Here is a 20,839-nt window from a genome sequence, read left to right as displayed (position 1 = left end):
TCAAGGTACACAGTGGGATTGGTCGAAGAGAAGAGGCAAGGCAACCTAAGTCTTCATCCACCCACCCAAGCTAGACAGCAGTTAAGGCTTCAGATGGACTACCTACCAGATCCTTGAGTAAAACCCCAAGCTCCCTCTCAACCCAACTGGTTCGTCAGGTACCTGGGGTAGGCGATCTAACAGGCCCTCTCTCTCCATGAGGTAGGGTGACATCAGTAAGCCAAAAAGCAGATAGGGAGTGATATGACCATGGGAACAGACTGATGAAAAAGTCCTCCAAAAGCTTACCATGTTGTAAGTGCACCAAGACAAAACCCAGGTCTATTGTGAGACCCCTAGTATGTGTAGGAGTTGTGAAATATTTGGGACTCTCTCTGACAGGATGCAACAAAGATCTTTCAAAACAATTATGGAAATAAATAAAACAAGATATTAATATGTGGGGAAACCTAAAACTTTCTTGGCTAGGGCCTATTAAGACAGTAAAAAAGATTATTCAATAAATATACAGTAAAAAAAAAAGAATATACCACCAAAGTTATTTAAGGAAGATAAATACCCTAAAGAGAAAATTCATGTATTTTGCATCATCTTCTCCTACTCCCCAAAGTTTCAGCTTCACCGCACTATATGTCTTCCTGCCCGTTTTCCATACATACAGAGGTGCAAATGGAATCCAAGCCACATACTGTGTGCTATTTCACAACTTTTCTGAAGGGAGAGTTCTGTCTTTTACATAATGCATAAAACAAAGATGTAATCTGAAAATTAAAACTGCCAGAGATATTGAAGACACACATAAGAAAAACATAACTTTGTAACTTTTTAAAAAAATATTTTTCTGCATATTCCTGTCCTTATTCATACATGCAGAAACCCACAGCTTGGGCAGTGATATAAATACAATATCCCAGTGTGTAGAATAAATAATCTCCACCCATTTCTTCCATTTCTGTTTGACTTCCCATAAGCCCTCAAACCATGATAGTACTGGCAAAGGTTCATTGCAGCAATATTCCATTTTCCATTTTCCATTGGCCAGGCAGACAGAAGTGTGCATACGTTGAATGCTGCAGCTAATCAGGTCTGTTCAGTAGACTTTCAACTGTCAGACTTTCATAGTCAGTTTTCTTTTTTTCTTTTTAATGAAATAAAAACATTTTACCTACATGTGGTTTACAACTCCAATTTCTTTCCTGAGTGGATTACTGAGAAAGGCTAGAATACAGCTCAGTGGTTGACTAGGTTTGCTGTTTGCAGAAGACAATTCGATTCATGGGGGAGATGGGCGGGGACAAATTGAATAAATAGATAAATAAATAGACTAGGGAGGTGGTTAGCTTCAAAACTGATCAATATAGTTTAGAATTCAATCTCTCCCTTTCTTCTGCCATCCTAATTGGGTTAGTGTATTCAGACAACATGCTGTCCCCTGAAATTTGTTATATTCATTATGATGGAGTTAAAGTATTTCGATCCTATATAATATACCTAATTTAATAGCTAAGTCTTTAAAATTCTGTGAATCATCTTAAAGTTTCTTTTACAAAGACAGATTACCAAAGAACACAGTGGTTAAGAAAATGCATCTTCATGGTAATGTCTGGACTTGAAGTGATTGTAACTTAAAATATGTTAGGAAACCTAGTTAACAAATGAATTGTAAGCAAGGTTGTTGGATAAGAACTTGTCCCAACAATGAAGATGTACATGGAATATATTAAAAAACACTTTCTCAAGTGCAACCATGTTCACACTTGAAAATAAGCCCCATTCAAGACAGTTGGATTTAACTTTGACATGTAAAAATATACTGGTCTCTCTATTAATCAACCTTCATAAGAACTCATTATAAGGTCAGTGGTAAAACTGTTTCCTCTTTATATCTAGTATGTTAGTGACTTTTAGGAAGCGTCATGAATATTTTCTTCACTGCTTCCTTTACTTCTTTGTTCCTTAAACTATAGACTATGGGATTGACCAAAGGAGTGAGCAGAGTGTAGAAGAGGGAGAGCAGTTTCTTCCAGTTACTCGTTGAACTCAAGTTTGGTAAGACATAAACCATCATCAGGGAGCCATAGAAGCAACTAACCACTGTGAGATGAGAGGAACAAGTTGAGAATGCCTTTTGTTTTCCCTTTAGGGATGGGATTCTCAAAATGTTCTTAATGATGCAAACATAAGAGGTCAAAGTTATAATAAATGGTGCCAGAGTTCCTATGAAGGAGATAACGAAAGCTGTAGTTTCCACCAAAGTGGTATCATTGCATGAGAGTCTTATCAGTGGGATCAAATCACAGAAAAAATGGTTAATTTTGTTGGGTCCACAGAACCTCAACTGAGATACCAAGAATATGATAAAACTGATAAACAATGAACCACTTATCCATGACCCAGTAATAAGCAGGATGCAAACCTTGCTATCCATAAGTATTGCATAATGCAATGGTTTGCATATCGCTAAATAACGATCATAAGACATCACCGCCAGAAAATAGCATTCTGTAGCTGCAAGATACCCAAAGAAATAAAGTTGTGCAAAGCATCCACTCATAGTAACAGTGCTCTTTCCACTTAGAAACCTGGCTAGCATCCTCGGCATAATGGTGCAACTGTAACAAGTCTCCAGGCAGGATAGGTTTCCCAGGAAGAAATACATGGGAGTGTGAAGCTGTCGGTCCATGATCACTAGAAGGATGATGAGAATGTTCCCAGTCATAGTTGCTATATAGATGGGTAGAAAGAGTATAGAAAATAAAGCCTGAAATTCCCCAGTGTTGAAATCAAGAAGAATAAACATCACAGGAACTGTTTCATTTTCTCCACCTGGATTGTTTTTTACAGACATCTAAATAAAAACAAAGAGCAACAATGAATTTCACAGGAATTATTTTAAATTATCATTTACTTAGGGTCTTTTCTTGAAAATATCCAGATTAACTTGGAAGTCGTCAATAGTGATGTAGGTCACTATATTCTTAGTTTTTAGAGGAAGCCATTCCAATTGATATATACACTTAATTTAGTTTATCAGCTTTGATTTATGTATTATAAGAATGAATGTAAATCTCTCAGGAGCTCATAAACCTGGCATATAGCTGAGGACAAGGAAAAAGAAGAATGAATAAATTGTGTATTTAGCCAAACAATTGCTGGATACAAGAATCACATCAAAATAATTTTCTGGCAAATTTGTTCTCTCAAATTTTATTTTCCCATTTCTGACTGTTTCACAAGATGTACCAATTTGGAGCTTATCAGAGATGAAAGAATATTTTTTTTAAAAAAAAAATGTGCATATCAATATCTTGGCTCATTTTAATTATATGTCATACCTGAAAACCTGTGAGACCCTTAATGGTTGTATGTTGTATTGGTGCTAAGAACATAATCATGAGAATAAAAAAAAAGCAAGCAAGAAAATTATCCACTAAACAAAGATGGACTTGAATTGGATATGTGGGTTTTAATTCCCATTATTCCTAATAATGGCCATGTTCACTGAAAAATCCTTGGAGCTGAAGTTCATGCTCCCGGAGAGCACCCGGCCTAGGAAATGAATGACTGAGATTGCAATGTTTTCCCTGAGTATTGTTCAGAAGAATCAGTAGGATCAGTACAATGTATGGGACATCGTAAGAAATAATATTTAAGCAGGGGACTATGCGGGAGAGGATAGGAGGATAACCGTATAAGACAGCCCTAATTAGCAACATGATGTCTTGCAGAGTCACTTGGTGGATGGATTCAGGTGATTTTGGCAAAAAAACTACTTTTTTTAGTCCAAAAATATATGTGGGCAAAGTTTGTAGATACATATGCCACTCAAGTAGAATTTCTTCTTTCACCTCTTGATGATGCCTTCAGTTGTTGAAATGTGAGTCCTAGGGAGAGAAACTTGATTCCTCAAATAAATAAATAAATAAATTTAAATTAAACACTTCTTATATATATATATATATATATATATATAGAGAGAGAGAGAGAGAGAGAGAGAACGTTTCAAAAGCCTGGAATGTTTCACTTTGATTATACTGAAGGCCATTAGCTTTGTGCTAAAGAGTGCAGAACAATTATTACCTTAAAATTAGTATGTCCTAGAAACTTGCTGATTTGATTTTTCCTTACCACAGGATATTCAGGTCATAGACAGAATTAGAGGAAAAACAGAAAACAAAACATTGTATGATGCCTTCAACACACAGTTGCTCACTATGGATGCTATTTGGAAACTATCCTGTTAATGAACATCCTGCATTCAATACTTCAGAACATCTATCCAGAAGAATCTTTGAAAATATGTACTTTTTATTAGAGTGTAGATGAGGATATATGTTTTCTGTGAATGAAATATTCATTTATGTTTTCTCAAAACAAACATATCTATTAATCTGTAAAAAAAAGTCAATAACTAACAATGAGGGAGAAAATCACTTGGGAAATGATGACTTCCATATTATTAGTGTTAACTCCCAATGGTTTCATTACATCAAAAGCTATGAAATACCTGTCTGAAAACAAATAGTTCATCCATTTGAAAGGAAGTTTTAGCTGTTTTCTTTCCTGTTTTCTTCTATTTCTCCAGATATCACTAAGCATGGGGACAGGCAATCCAGGTGGCCTGAGATAAGCTGAGTCTCACATACAGTATATCTAAGAAAGGAGTCTACTTCTAGCTTCTTATCTCCATCTCTGTATCCCTAACATTGTTGGGTCTCTACTCCTGATTTCTAATAGATGTGACATTCAAAAGAGTAGATATGCTACCAAGTTTTTGCTCAGTAGTTATCTGCAGAAGAGACAGCTAAAGACGGCCAAAGACTATACAGAATGAATAGTCTCCTTAGAGTGTGTGTGAAGTGTTCCAACTTCAATGTCAAGAGGGCAGACAAATAGTTTCCTATTTTTCTGTCTCTCCAGTGAAATGGGTTAATTTTCATTGCCTGCATTCCTATTGGTACATATTTGGAAGTGAAGACTGTTTGACTAATTTTGAAATAGTCATGAATGGGAAAAAATTCTTATCCAGAATCATAAAGCATTCCTATGATGAAACGGAAGATAAAGATACTTCTCCTTTTTTTGCAGAGTGTTAGCAATTTCTGAGAAGCATCTTGAAAGCTTTCTGTACTGCCTCTTTGATTTCTTTGTTTCTCAGCTGTAGATGAGGTGATTGACTATCGGAATAAGCATAGTGTAAAACAGGGAGCAATTTCTTCCATTCACTCCATGAATTTATATTTGGTAAGACATAGACAGTCATCAAGTAACCATAAAAGCAGGAAATCACTGAAAATAGTGTTGTCTGTAGTCTGTAGTTTAACCATGGCTTATTGAATTGAATTGATGTACCATGCTGAAGGGAAAGATGGCGACCAGGAGCGGATGCTAGTCACAGCTCCAGGCGGCTCCAGGAGGAGAGATCCACGTTTTTAGGAGCCTGCTCCCCTAACCCCTTTGTGTCAGTGTGGGGATTTGTGGGGGAATGTTGTGGGCCAATTTGGCCAGTTTTAGGGGGATCCCAGCGGTAAATACCTTGGACAGTGGTGGAGATGCTGGACCATGGACCTCCCCCTGGGTGGAGCAGCGAGGCAGCGGAGCACAGAGCAGTGAGGCAACAGGGCACAGAGCGGTGAGGCAATGGGGTGTGGTGGAGCATGGCATGCCCCGGGGGACCTCCCAAGGGTTGGGTGAGTTGGCAACCCTCTATTACCCCTCAACTGGCCCTGGTGGGATCTGGTGGCCTCAGAAACGCTGGCGTGCTGTCCATGAGACAGTGAAGTGATAGACCCTGTCATAAGGCCCTGCAGAGTGTTGTAGAGCATGGCAAGGCCTAGTGGAGTGGAGGCCTGGTGGGCGAAGCACAGTAGCAGAGGTGCAGTAAGCTAAGGTGGAGTGGTGGAGCCTAGCGGACCTCTGGCAGGCCTGGTGGACTTGGTAGTTGGGGTGGAACCTTCAACCGTCTCCCATGGTGAATCTGCCTGCTGGATCCCCGCTGACACTGCTGCTGCTGCTGGAACCTTGCTGAGATGGTGCTGCTGCCTACTGGAACGTCGTTGAGATGGTGAATCCCAGTAGCGGCTCCTAGCCTTGAGGATGGGGATGTGCCAGTGTGATGGACTTCTTAGTGAACATCGCGGTGGAGGACTGGTTGCTCCCCAATTACTGGGGGGTGGAAGAGGGTATTAGGTCCCCTAAGTGTGAGTGGGGTGCTCCCCATTGGGGAGAGATGGGTGGGAAGTCCTGGTTTTAATTTATGTAAGAGTATCCCTCCTAAGTGAGAGATAGGGGAGGGTAGGAGTGGATGGGGTGCCCCCGTGATCAGTGAGAGGTTGGAGGGTGCAGTGAGTGTGTGTATATATGTATGGGTGGTGGCTAGGCCCAAACAGTGCTGAGAGCGAGAGCTGGTGCACTGGGAGGGCCTTCCATCACTTGTGGCCGGTTGTGAGTGAGAGGCTGGGTATGTGGGGGAGGGGACTCTTCAACCTAGGGTTCCGGAGGTCTGGGAATGGAGGCAACTGGCTTGGAAACTCTGGGGGCTGTAGGGAAGGGTCACTTTATCGAGGTGGTGATGGGCCGGGGACGTTATGGTGGGAACCGGAGGGCAGGCCATCTTTGGGGAAGACACCCCCAGTGTTTGTTACCAGTGGAATATTCTAGCCCTCTGTGTTCAGACCCAGGCCCTGGTCAGTGGATCCTTGAGGGCCCTGGCTTCCGACTGCTGCTGCTTAATGCCAGGTCAGTTAACCATAAAGCCCCCCACATATGCGATTTAATCACAGAGGAGGGGGCTGACCTGGCATGTATTACTGAGACCTGGCTGGGCACATTTCTTTCAGAAATGTACCTAGCCAGGTTTCAGGTGTGGCACCAGCCGAGATGCCGGGGCAGGGGAGGAGTGGTGGCCATTTTGATCCTACAGCCTCTAGTGGCCTTCAGGGGCACTGCTCCACAAGTGGCTGGTTGTGAGACCCTGTTCTTCAAGTTGGTGCCGAGAACAGTTGGGAGTGTTGCTGCTGTACCAGCCTCCCTGCTGCATGGCAACCGCCCTGACTGAGCTGCTGGAGGTCATCTCGGGGCTGGTGGTGGAGTACCCGAGGCTCATGGTTCTGGGGGACTTCAATCTGCCATTCCTGGGGCTTGCCTCAGAGGTGGCTCAGGAGTTCATGGCCACCATGGCGGCCATGGGCCTGTCCCAGATTATTTGGGACGCGACTTGAGACAGTGGCCTCACCTCAGACTTGGTTTTCTTTTCGGAGCAGTGGCAATGTGATCTGAGGGGAGAGTTGGATCTGTCCCCATTGTCATGGTCAGATCATGCCCTGGTGGCCTTGAGATTCTCTGGTGCTGCCCCACTCTGCAGGGAGGCAGGACCCATTTGATTGGTCCTCCCCTGGTGACTGATGGACCAAGTAGGGTTTCAGAGGGAGCTGGGGGTTATACGCGAGGATCTACTGCATGGTCCAGCGGAGGCCCTAGCCGTGGCCTGGAATAGGGAGGTGGTAGGGGCCTTGGACAGGATCACGCCTGTGCAAACTCTCTTGCCTCATCTGACCCACCACTCCCAGTGCTTTACAGAGGAGTTGCAGGTTTGGAAGAGGATTAAGAGACATCTAGAATGCTGCTGGAGAAAGACAAGGAGCGAATCTGACCATACACAAGGTAGAGCCGCCATTAAGGCCTACCTTGTGGTGGTAAGAGTGGCGAAACACCCATATTTCTCTGCTCTTATTGCATTCGCAGAATGCCACTCAGTGGCCCTGTTTAGGATTACCTGATCCCTCTTGGGTAAGGGGGATTCGGTGATCTATTTACAGGGCCATGCAGAGGAGTTTTCTGAGCATCTGCAGGATAAAATCGCTCAGATTCATTCTAAGTTGGACTCTAAGCATGAGGCACAGTCTGGGGAGATGCCCAGGGGACGTACTTACCCTATTATCTGGGAATGGTTTGATCCTGTTAGGCCTGAGGAGGTGGACAGGATCCTCCGGACTGCAAATGCAACCACATGCCATCTTGACCCTTGACCCTCCTGGATTTTAAAATCGGCCCGGGAGGTGACTTGTGATTGGGTCCAGGTGATGTCTAATACATCCTTGAGGGAGGGGGAGTTTCTGGCTGCCTTCAAGGAGGCACTGGTATACCCCCTCCTCAAGAAGCCATCCCTGAACCCTACTATACTGGGCAATTTTCACCCTGTCTCTCACCTTCCCTTTTTTGGAAAGGTGGTTGAGAAAGTGGTTGCATTGCAGCTCCAGATGATTCTGGAAGAAACAGATTATCTGGACCCCTTTCATGGTATCCTTTTGGGTCAGTTCAGGGAGTTGGGAGTGGGTGGCGTAGTTTTGTGCTGGTTCACCTCCTGCCTCCAGGGCCGGTCCCAATCAGTGGTGATAGGAGAGGAGAGATCTGCCCCTCGACCAGTCCATTGTGGGGTGCCACAGGGTTCGGTTCTCTCTCCTTTCCTATTCAACATCTACATGAAACTGCTGGGCGAGATCATTTGTCACCACGGGATGAGGTATCATGAATATGCCGATGATACTCAGTTATATATCTCCGTCCCGGGTGAGGTAAGTGATGCAGTTGCTGCCCTCTCCAAGTTCCTTGGGGCTGTCGGGGTCTGGATGGGGAACAACAGGCTTCAACTGAACCCTGGTAAGACAGAGTGGCTGTGGGTTGATGGTTCCTCTGTATCTGGGAAGTTATCATCTTTAGTTCTGGATGGGGTTGCACTGCCCCATTCAGACCTGGTTCATAATCGGGGGATCCTCCTGGACTCGCCACTCCTGCTCGATGAGCAGGTGGCAGTTGTGGCCAGAAGGGCCTTTGCACAACTTTGTGTTGTGCACCAGTTACACCCTTTCCTGGATCAAGAGGCTGTCCTAACAGCCAGGAAACGCGCTGAGACAAGGAACTGGTCTCTAATGTTTTATTGCTAGTACATAACAGGAATCCTAACAAACTGAAGAAGCGTGGGAAAAACCCAGACATATAAACCCCAAAGGTTAAGGCGGTCCTGATCTGTGTCTCTTTGAATGGCTGACCAATTCCTCAGTGCTACGCATGCGCTTAACAGTCTGGATGGGAGCCCCCTGCTTGCCATCCTTACTCATGACATCGACCTTCCGAACAGTCACTCATGCCCTATTGCAATGCGCTCTACATGAGGCTACCCTTGAAATGTGTCCAAAAGCTTCAACTGGTCCAGAATGAGGCCGCGCAAGCAGTTTTTGGTGCCCCAAGATCGGCACACATGACACCACTGCTGCGCTAGCTGCACTGGGTACCAGTTTGCTTCTGGGTCCAATTTAAGGTGTTGGTTATGACCATTAAAGCCCTACATGGCATGGGGCCAGGTTACCTGAGGGAACGCCTCATCCCCATAACATCCACCCGCTCCACCTGGTCATGCAGCGAGGGCATGCTACGAACCCCGCCGATAAAGGAATTCCACCTGGCGGGGTCCAGGAGGTGGGCCTTCTCTTCAGTGGCACCTGCCCTTTGGAACATTCTGCCCCTGGAGCTGAGACAGGCCCATTCATTCCCAGACTTCCGGAAGAACCTAAAAACCTGGTTCTGCTGCCTCGCTTGGGGTGGGAGTGGCACCATATTGTAATTTATGTGTTTTAACTTTGATTGTAAACCGCCCAGAGTCCCCTTTTTGGGGGAGATGGGTGGTGATGGAAATTTGAATATATAATGAAAGAAATGAAATAGCAAGCAAAGAATGTCTAGATCACAGGGGAAAAAAATGGTTGTGTTGAGTCCACAGAAGCTTAGCTAAGATACAAGAATACAAGACGACTTACAAACAATGAGTAACTTATGCATGATCCACTCATAAGCAGGATATTTTGCTATTCATAAGCATAGCATAATGCAATGGATTGCATATTTGTCAGCCCTCAAAGGTAGACCAAACTTAAAAACCAAAAACATGCAAGCTAATACTACTTGTATTATAAGGTTATAGTAACAGAATCTTGCAAATCTGAAAGTACTCCCCCCCTTTTTTTTTCCTTCATAAGTACTAGGGAGGGTCATGACTGAGACACTTTCACAAATTACATTTCTGCCCCAGACACAGATTTTGTTTGTCTGACTGTTGTCTTGGTTGCAGCTCTTCCTCCTATTCCTCAAGGTTATTCTTTCATCCCTTTACCATAGCTAAATAATGATCATAAGACTTCACTGCCAGAAAATAGCATTCTGTAGCTGCAAGATACCCAAAGAAATAGCATTCTGTAGCTGCAAGATACCCAAAGAAAGTTGTGCAAAGCATCCACAATTAGAAGTACAGTAGTGCTTTACTCTGAAACCTGGCTATCAATTAATAATAAAATAATAATAATAATAATAATAATAATAATAATAATAATAATAATAATAATAATAATATTTTCTGGAACTTTTAAGATAGTAGCAATATTGTAGTGCTCATGATGGAGGTGGTGGTAGTAGAAGAGGTACTATATTATGGAAACAGTGATCTCAGAATTGACTAAGGAGTTGGAGTTGCTCTTCAGAAAAGATTCTTCCAGCCATTATCATGATCTTACTTGTACTGTGGCCAAGGATTATGGATACTTATTTAGACTTAGATGACTATTCCTAGTGCCTGGCATTCAGATACTTCCCCTCTAAAGTAAGCCACTTGATTATTTTTAATGCATATTTGTCATTGCAGAGGTGGAGAAGAAGGTGGTATAGGAAGATATATCTTCCTCCCCATTCCAATTATCCATAATCCACCAAGAGCTATTTGAAGAAAGTAGGCACAGATGCTGGGGAGGATGACATCCAAGAAAGTCATTCTAGAATGTTCATTTCTTCTTTGAAGTCTCCAAGGTCGCTAAAAACAGTTTTGTGAGATCAGAGGACCACCATTTTCTTTGCAAGGAGAGCAGAAGTTCAGAGTCATTGTTCTAGGCCTTCACAGCTTGTCCAGCAGCTGATTATGAGTTGAGGAATTGCAAGTGTAGTTGCAGGAGGCAGATAGACTACAGCTTAATATCTGAGAGAAATGTATCATGTATTGGCTGCAGTTATCTACTCGTTGTTGTTTATTCGTTTAGTCGCTTCCGACTCTTCGTGACTTCATGGACCAGCCCACGCCAGAGCTTCCTGTCGGTCGTCAACACTCCCAGCTCCCCCAGGGATGAGTCCATCACCTCTAGAATATCATCCATCCATCTTGCCCTTGGTCGGCCCCTCTTCCTTTTGCCTTCCACTCTCCCTGGCATCAGCATCTTCTCCAGGGTGTCCTGTCTTCTCATTATGTGGCCAAAGTACTTCAGTTTTGCCTTTAATATCATTCCCTCAAGTGAGCAGTCTGGCTTTATTTCCTGGAGGATGGACTGGTTCGATCTTCTTGCAGTCCAAGGCACTCTCAGAATTTTCCTCCAACACCACAGTTCAAAAGCATCGATCTTTGCAGTTATCTACTACACTGTATAAAATTCCATCACAATTTTTAGCTATGTGTCATATATTTTCACAAAAATGCCTTCTGCTGAATAGCATACAGATGTCCTAACAGTCAGAAATCATGCTGAGATGAGGAGTAGGTCTCTAGTATTTATTACTGGTACATAAAACAGAAAATCCTAACAAACTGAAGAAGCGTGAGAAAACCCATACAGATAAACCCCAAAAGTTAAGGCGGGTCTGATCTGTGTCTCTTTGAATGGCTGCTTAATTCCTCAGTACTATGCATGCATTTTCCACCCTGGATAGAGACCCCCTCCTGCTCACCATCAGTACTCATGACATAAGCCATGAGCATCAGTGGGGCCAAGATATGCTCATTTACAGTTTACCGTAATGGAAACAATTCTGATCTTGCTTTTAAGTAAAACTAATCCCAAGTCAAATATTGGATAGGAAGATTGAATGCATGTGTTGCTTCATTCCTATAATTGAATTATTACTTATCAGTCATCTTTAAAAAAAAAAAAATCAAGAGTATTTTATATAATATTTTCATAGATACACACATATGTATTATGTTTAATATAATGTAATATAGTTATTAGCTCAAGATTGTGTGCCTTGAATTCTCTCAAAACATTGTATGAGTAGTATAAAAGGCCATTTTGAAATGATAAACTTTAAGTGATATCTACAATAAATGTTGAATCCATTAGTAGTGAAAAAGGAGAAGGAGAGAACTGGAGGAGAGAGAAGGAAGCATCAATCTTCAGTAATAGAATTACATTGATTCTCTCATTCAAAGCCTGTTCTATTAATTTAAAGTGCTGAAGGGAAATCATATTCCAAATGCTGGTGATCTAATTCATTATAAATAAATGTTATCCAACCATAGAACCGAAAGAATGTTGTAACTATAATCTGAAGGATATCTGTACTGTATATATTAATATTGTGAGGTACTTTGGTGTTCTGGTTAAAGACACTGGGCTGGAAAGTGGATGACCATGAGTTCTAGGCCTGTAGTTACCAGGAGTCTAGACTGACTCGAAGGCATACACACACAAACACAGACACACACAGACACACACAGAAACACATCATTCACTAAAAATATTGTAAATTAACACAGCTTATTTCTAAGGATTACCTTTACCTCTCTGTTCCTGAGGCTGTAAATGAAAGGATTGACCATAGGGGTAAGAACGGAGTACAAGAAAGAGAATCCCTTATTCATATCTTTGAATCTGCCAGTGGTTGGCAAAATGTAGACAAACATTAAGGATCCATAGAAAATGGAGACCACAGTGAGATGGGAAGAACAGGTGGAAAATGCCTTTTGTCTCCCATACACAGATGGGATTTTGAAGATTGCTTGGATGATAAAAGCATAAGATGAGACTGTTAAGAAAAATGTAGGTAGAATTCCTAGAGATGAGGTTATCAAAGCAACACTTTCAATCACCCAAGTGTCATTGCAGGAAAGTCGTACCAAGGGTGTGAAATCACAAAAGAAATGGTCAATTTTGTATTGATCACAAAATGTAAGCTGTGTCAACAAGGATGTTAAAATTGTGATAAGCAGAAATCCTATTATCCATGACATTGAAACTAGCAAAATACATGTTTTGTCACTCATAAGCGTGACATAATGCAAGGGTCTACATATGGCTAGATAACGATCATATGACATCACTGCCAAGAGGTAACATTCAATAGCTGCCAGAGTGATAAAAAAGTGCATTTGTAAAATACAGCCCCGAAGAGAAATTGTCCTGTTTCCTGTAATAAAACTGGTCATCATTTTGGGTAATATAGTTGAAGTGTAGCAGATCTCCAAGCAGGATAGATTTGAAAGAAAGTAGTACATGGGGCTGTGGAGATGCTTCTCTGCCACAACCAGAGCGATGATGAGAATGTTTCCAAATATAGTCACAATATAAATGATCAGAAATAACACAAAGAGAGGAGTGTTCAAGTTCTCAGTGTTCCCAAACCCAAGGAGGATGAACTCTTTGATGCCTGTTCTGTTCTGCCATTCTGAAGGTTTTGTAAGCTGCATCTGACAATAAAAGATGAGATGTTGAGGAACTCAGAATTTAGGGACCATGAAGGCATCCCCATGTTTCTAGCAATATTGTATGAAATCAAAACTGTTTTAGAAAGATAGGTAGATAGGGATAATGGACAGACATGCAGACTCCTATTAAGTCATATTTACTCAAGACCTTGTAAAACCAAGACTCATGACTAGCCTGATATCCTTGTTTGAGTTTTTCTCTAAATCTGATAAGTGGACCAGATAATTTTGCAAATTATAAAGTGTATCTAGTACAATATAATTTGCCAAATTATAGTCTAATACACTTCAATCCTTCTCTAAAGGGGATATATTCCTATTGCAAGAAAATTTTGATTTAGCAATTAGGCACCAGATTTGGATTACATTACTTGTATTTTATTAATACTGTTACTTTTAAAATAACTGACTAAGTTTCTTAAACAAAAAACAGCACCATCACCTTTTTTACCTTCTAAACTTGGTGGGATTTTCAAGATTGTTTCTGCTGATGGAAAAGGTACGAAAATTTTCACATCATACCACTAATATATATGTATGTATGTGTGTATGTCTGTGTGTGTGTGTGTATTAGTGATATGATATGAAAAAAAAGACATATAAGCAGAATACCTATGGTTAATGTTCTGAAAATTGAAGTTGCAGCGTTCAAGCTGTCACTATTAGAAGGTCTTCCAAGGCTGTGAAATTGCAAAATAAACATTCAATACTTAATTGGCTGCAGACAGGGAATATAACTCAGTTAGATCACTTTGTATTCTTGATGCTACGAAGTACAAGACAACCAGAATAGCCCCAAGAGTAAGGTTTGCCTCCAGATGATAATTGGTCTAGCAGAAAGTAAGGCTTGAGGGAGGGAGGAAAAAGGAGGGGGGGGGGGGGGAAACATGCAAAGAACCTGGAGAAAAATACACAGGATTTTCCCCCTATCTCTTTCTCCCTCTCTCTCTTTTACATGTTCAGTCTCTGCCAGTTAGAGGGAGTGTTTCTGTACCAATAGATTTGGGATTGCCAGAGAAGCTGACTCAAAGAGAGTGTTAGAAAATTCTACACTTTGGAAATTCTGAGAGAATGAAATTTTAAAATATTTTCATTTTTATTTGAACTCCACTATTCACATTTTTTTTTTGTATTTTTAAAATGTAACATAGGACAATGGTATTCCCCAAAAGAAGAAAGTAGTAGGAATCAAATAATACAATTATATAAGGATTCCATGGATTGATGATAATTTAGTCCAAGCTACTGACCAGGATAGAAAATCAGTATTAGACCATCAAGCATCCACAACCCAGACACCAAGGCAATTCATTCCACTCTCTCACAATTTATATTAGGAGAAAATCAACTTCTCTTTCATTTAGATTCATTTTTTTCCCCTTGTCTCTCCTAACTTCTGCATGAAAAAGTTTCAGATAATAGCTACAGTATAATACCACACCCAAATATTTTCTTCTCCTAGCTGAACACCTTCAGTGATTTATCAAAGTCCTAAAATGTTGCACACAGATCTGGACAGTATAACCTATGTGTGGTATGACCAACAAAGTGGAAAACATGGCATCTCTTGAGCATGACACTCTATATTGGTCAATGCAGACTCAAATTGCTTTTGATTTTATTTTTTTTAATTTCTGCAGTTGCATCTCGTTGTTGGCTCATATTCAGCTTACAAAATATTAAGGCACCCAGATGTTCACATGTGATGCTATGTGGTATGGTTTCCCATCCACCAACCTGTACTCCTGCCTTTGATTTTCTTCTTATCTATATATAAAATTCTGCGTTTGCCCCTGTTGAAATTAATCTTTTTGGTTTCTGTCTATTCTAACAGCTTATTGTGGTCCCCTTGATAGTATCCAAGGTGTTGCTACTTTCCAAATGTTTGTCATTGGCACCTGGATTATCACATTTTCTAAACCTTCATCCAAGCCAGGTATAAATATTTTGAATATCAAAAATATAGAATGGAGCTCTGTGGTACACTCCTTGACACTTGCTTCCAGCTTTAAGTGGAGTTATTGACAGCAAATTTGTATTATTCAAAGAACTATGAACCTAGTCCCGTAGTTACCTAAACTGCCAGCTCTATCCAAAAAAGATATATTTTGTTTGGCATTCTTTATTTTTCATAACTCCATGCTGGCTTCTGTCATTTAATGCATTCTTTCCTAAATGCTCAGAAGCTGACTGGTTAATAATCTGTTCCAGAGTTTTGCCCAGTATAGATATCAAGGTTAACTGTCTAGGATTGCCCAGATACTCCATTTTTTTTAAACATAGAAGTATTTTATTTATTTATTTATTTATTATTCAAATTTCTACTACAGCCCATCTCCCCCCAAGGAGGGGGACTCTGGGTGGTTTACAGTAAAATTATCATTTTAAAAGTGAAGGGGAAAAAATTACAAAGTCAACATCCACATTTTTTCCCCCTTTCCCAGACCTCTAGCAGTCCTCTAGTGGTAGGTCCATTCTTGATTTTTAGATTTTTTTTAAAGAAAAGAGAAATGTGTTCCAGGTTAAGCTCCACAAACTTCTTGAAGGCTCTTGAAAATAACTGGTCTAGTTCAACAGATGAAAATAATACATGGCAAGCAGATGAACCCTAGTTCATAAAGTTCAGTATTTACTGAACTTTATTGCCATTTCTTCCAATTGTTCTGCTCAGTGGGTCCATTCTATAGGAAGGAAAACAACTGCCACTTGAAAGTTAGGAGAGCCCAGCAGGAGGTAAATTGTCCAAAGCAGGTCTTTGATAGCCAGCAGCCTGGACTGAACAACTGGCAAGTCACTGTTCAAACATCCCAATGGATGTTTCTGCAGGATTTTCTTAACACATTTGGAGTCCAGATGGCACAACAGACAAACTTTAAGAACAAATAAAATAACAGAAAGATGATCAGTCTCCTTGGATACAAATTAATGTAAGAAGGTTGCTAGTATTATTGTGACATCTAATATAATAGATGTAGTTTTCTGTGATATATAACCAGTGAAGTTAGAAACTGTTATTCATTAATATTTCATACTGCAGTAGTTTATTTATTTATTTATTTTAATTCATTCAATCATCTCTGATTCTTGGAGACTGGCTGGACAAGTCCTTGCATTTTTCTTGGCAAGGTTTTTCAGAAGTGGTTTGTCATTGCCTACTTCCTAGGGCCAAGAGAAAGTGACTGGCCCAAGGTCACCCCACTGGTTTTGTGCCTAAGGTGGGACTAGAACTCATGGTCTCCCAGTTTTTAGCCTGATGCCTTAACCACTACACAACACTGAGTTTAAAATTACTAGGTGTCAAATCGTAAAACATTACTATTAAAAAGTGACATCCTTTAAACCAAAACAACCAAAAGAAGTATAACTGGATTGAATATATATTTATTGAATATTTCTTTATCCAGAAATAAATAAACAAATAAATCCATATCTCATATAATTGTATAGCACTAATCATTCAGGATTTTAGTCCTTGAAACATGAAATCAATATATGAGTAATAGAAAATATCATTCCAATATAGTAGAATTTCAGTGATATCCATAGCAAATGTTGCATCTGTTTTGTAGTGAAGAAGGAGGAGAAGAGAAGCTAGAGGAGAGAGAAGGAGGTATTAATATTTAGTAGTACATTTTTTTCTTTTTTTAATTTTCCCATTTTTGAACCAATTCCAATTTAAATTGCTGAAGGGAAAACTGTATTCCACAAATCATTAGAAATAAAAGTAATTAAGCATATACAGCAGAAAGACTATCTTGATATTGCATCTCTTGATGTTAATAAAAGTCAGAAAATCTCCTACACTTGAAGAATTTTTTTCTAAGGATTTCTTTTATGTCTTTATTTCGTAGGCTGTAAATGAAGGGATTGACTATGGGGGTAAGAACTGAATACAGGAAAGAGAAAGCCTTTTTCATATCTTCAAAGTTTCCAGTGTTTGGCAAAATGTAGACAAACATTAAAGATCCATAAAAAATGGAGACCACAGTGAGATGGGAAGAGCAAGTGGAAAATGCCTTCTGTCTCCCATTCACAGATGGGATTTTCAGAATTGCTTGGATGATAAAAGCATAAAATGAGACCGTTATGAAGAATGTAGACAGAAGTCCTAGAGATGATGTTATCAAAGCAACCCTTTCAATCATCCAAGTGTCACTGCAAGAAAGTCTTACCAGGGGTGTGAAATCACAAAAGAAATGGTCAATTTTGTATCGATCACAGAATGTAAGCTGTGTCAACAAGGATGTTAAAATTGTGATAAGAAGCAATCCGTTTATGCAAGATATTGAAACTAATAAGATACATGTTTTGTTGTTCATAAGTGTGACATAATGCAAGGGTCTACATATGGCTAGGTAACGATCATATGACATTGCTGCCAAGAGGTAACATTCAGTAGCTGCCAGAGTGAGAAAAAACTGCATTTGCAAAATACAGCCCCAAAAAGAAATTGCCCTGTTTCCTGTAATAAAACTGGCCATCATTTTGGGTAATATAGCTGAAGTGTAGCAGATCTCCAAGCAGGAGAAATTAGAAAGGAAGAAATACATAGGGGTGTGGAGACGCTTCTCCACCACAACCAGTGTAATTATGAGAAGGTTCCCAGATAAAGTTACAGTGTAAATGATCAGGAATAATATGAAGAGAAGAATGTTCAGGTTCTCAGTGTTCCCAAATCCAAGGAGGATGAACTCTTTTATCTTTGTTGTGTTCTGCCATTCTGAGGACTTTTCAAGCTGCATCTATTAATAAGACATCAGGTATTGAGGATCTGGAAAATTATGGACCATGTAGGAATATCCAAATATCTATCAGGTTTGCATAAAATCAAAATTTGTTGAATTATGTGAAACATTTTTTTACAAATATATTCACTTTCTATGAGTTGTAGCAAAATTTGCACGGATCCTCCCCCCTTCCAAAAAATAGAGCTGCCTCCTTATTAAGTTGTATTCACATAAGGCCCTCTGAAATTACAAAGAACTGATAGTAGGACTACATTGATTTCTTTTATTGTAAATATTTCCTCCAAACAGAATTAATTGACCAGGTTATTTACAAATTGCACATCTGTTGAATATAAAGGAAAAAAAAATACCTTTTTCAAGAAAACTGTATACTAGCCACACATTAGCAATTAAAAAGCAGATTATAAAGTCATGATTTTGATTTACAATATTACTTTTTTAAACATTCTGAGCTTAACTTAAAATATGTTAGGAAAACCAGTTAACAAATGAATTGTAAACAAGATTATTGGCTAAGAATCTGCCCTAACGATGAAGATATATATGGAATATATGAAAAACACTTTCTCAACCTTCAACCATTTTTGCACTTGAGAATGAGTCCTATTGGAGAAAAGTGGATTTGATCCTGACATTTAACATATACTGGTTTCTCTATTAATCATCTTTCATAAGACCCCATTATAAAGTCAGTGGTAAAACCGTTTCCTCTTTATATCTAGTATGTTAGTGACTTTTAGGAAGCGTCATGAATATTTTCTTCACTGCTTCCTTTACTTCTTTGTTCCTTAAACTATAGACTATGGGATTGACCAAAGGAGTGAGCAGAGTGTAGAAGAGGGAGAGCAGTTTCTTCCAGTTACTCGTTGAACTCAAGTTTGGTAAGACATAAACCATCATCAGGGAGCCATAGAAGCAACCAAGCACTGTGAGATGAGAGGAACAAGTTGAGAATGCCTTTTGTTTTCCCTTTAGGGATGGGATTCTCAAAATGTTCTTAATGATGCAAACATAAGAGGTCAAAGTTACATTAAATGGTGCCATAGTTCCTATGAAGGAGATAACAAAAGCTGGAGTTTCCACCCAAGTGGTATCATTGCATGAGAGTCTTATCAGTGGGATCAAATCACAGAGAAAAATAGTTAATTTTTTTGGGTCCACAGAAGCTCAGCTGAGATACCAAGAATATGACAATGAACCATTTATCCATGACCCAGTAATAAGCAGGATGCAAACCTTGCTATTCATAAGCATTGCATAATGCAATAGTTTGCATATCGCTAAATAACGATCATAAGACATCACCGCCAGAAAATAGCATTCTGTAGTTGCAAGATACTGTTGGGGTTTGCGCATACAACGCATTGTGGTGTTCTGTGCAATATATTACAATCAATCTACAGACCTTACAACCACTACTCCAACAACCAATACCCATGGTGCACTGTTGTTTATACACCCATTAGTGCTGTGTCATGCCACACCCTACAGGTGTGGGTGCTGAGCTGATAAGACTAGCAGCCCAGCTGTACTCCATGCACACAGACATAAAATACTATACAGAGTATACCCTGACAGATACCCAAAGAAAGTTGTGCAAAGCATCCACTAATATCAATAGTGCTCTCTGCACTTAGAAACCTGGCTAGCATCCTCAGCACAATGGTGAAACTATAGCAAGTCTCCAGGCAGGACAGGTTTCCCAAGAAGAAATACATGAGAGTGTGAAGCTGTTGATCAATGATCACTAGAAGGATGATGAGAATCTACCCAGTCATAGTTACTATATAGATGAGTAGAAAGAGTATGGGAAATAAAGCCCAGTAGGGCCCAGAAGGTGAATTGTCCAAAGCAGGTCTTTGGTAGCAGGTAGCCTGGACTGAACAACTGGCATTCCAAAATAATAGAATTTAAGTGATATACATAGCAAATGTTAGAACTATTTAATAAAAGAGAAGAAGAAGAAGAGAAAGAAGAGGAGAAAGAACGAGGTACTAACCTTAAGTAATAAAATTATATGGACTTTCCCATTTTGAGCCCATTCTCTTAATTGAATTTCCTGAAGAGAAGACTGCATTCCCATTCTGTATTAAAAATAGATGTCAACAAACACAGATAACCGAAATAATATATTGTTATTGATTTATATCAAAGATGATCAGAAAAAACCCTTAATGTGAAGAATTCTTTTCTGAGGATTTCCTTTATGTCTTTGTTTCGTAGACCGTAAATGAAAGGATTGGCCATGGGGGTAAGAACTGAGTACAGGAAAGAGAAGGCCTTTTTCATTTCTTTGAATCTGCCAGGAGTAGGCAAAATGTAGACAAACATTAAAGATCCATAAAAAATGAAGACCACAGTGAGATGGGAAGAGCAAGTGGAAAATGCCTTTTGTCTCCCATTCACAGATGGGATTTTCAGAATTGCTTGGATGATAAAAGCATAAGATGAGACCGTTATGAAAAATGTAGGTAACATTGCTATTGATGATGTTATCAAACCAGCACTTTCAATCATCCAAGTGTCACTGCAAGAAAGTCTTACCAGGGGTGTGAAATCACAAAAGAAATGGTCAATT

General features: G+C 40.0%; 3 protein-coding genes across 3 annotated transcripts; all 3 read right to left on the bottom strand.

Moving 5' to 3' along the window:
• Nucleotides 1-1,894: 1,894 nt before the first annotated feature.
• Nucleotides 1,895-2,848, bottom strand: LOC134496484 (olfactory receptor 10A4-like). Its single transcript, XM_063302215.1, has one exon. It carries the CDS (start codon nucleotides 2,846-2,848, stop codon nucleotides 1,895-1,897), a length of 954 nt encoding a protein of 317 aa, XP_063158285.1.
• A 9,708-nt stretch (nucleotides 2,849-12,556) lies between these two features.
• On the bottom strand, nucleotides 12,557-13,495 carry LOC134496483 (olfactory receptor 2AP1-like). Its single transcript, XM_063302213.1, has one exon. The coding sequence runs from the start codon at nucleotides 13,493-13,495 to the stop codon at nucleotides 12,557-12,559; it is 939 nt and encodes a 312-aa protein (XP_063158283.1).
• Nucleotides 13,496-17,289: 3,794 nt separating this feature from the next.
• Nucleotides 17,290-18,255, bottom strand: LOC134496482 (olfactory receptor 2AP1-like). Its single transcript, XM_063302212.1, has one exon. The coding sequence runs from the start codon at nucleotides 18,253-18,255 to the stop codon at nucleotides 17,290-17,292; it is 966 nt and encodes a 321-aa protein (XP_063158282.1).
• Nucleotides 18,256-20,839: the final 2,584 nt, after the last annotated feature.

Source organism: Candoia aspera, chromosome 4, assembly GCF_035149785.1.
Source record: "Candoia aspera isolate rCanAsp1 chromosome 4, rCanAsp1.hap2, whole genome shotgun sequence".
Taxonomy (NCBI): domain Eukaryota; kingdom Metazoa; phylum Chordata; class Lepidosauria; order Squamata; family Boidae; genus Candoia; species Candoia aspera.
The sequence above is the reverse complement of the archived record's forward strand: the minus strand, read 5'-3'. Positions and strand labels throughout refer to the sequence as shown.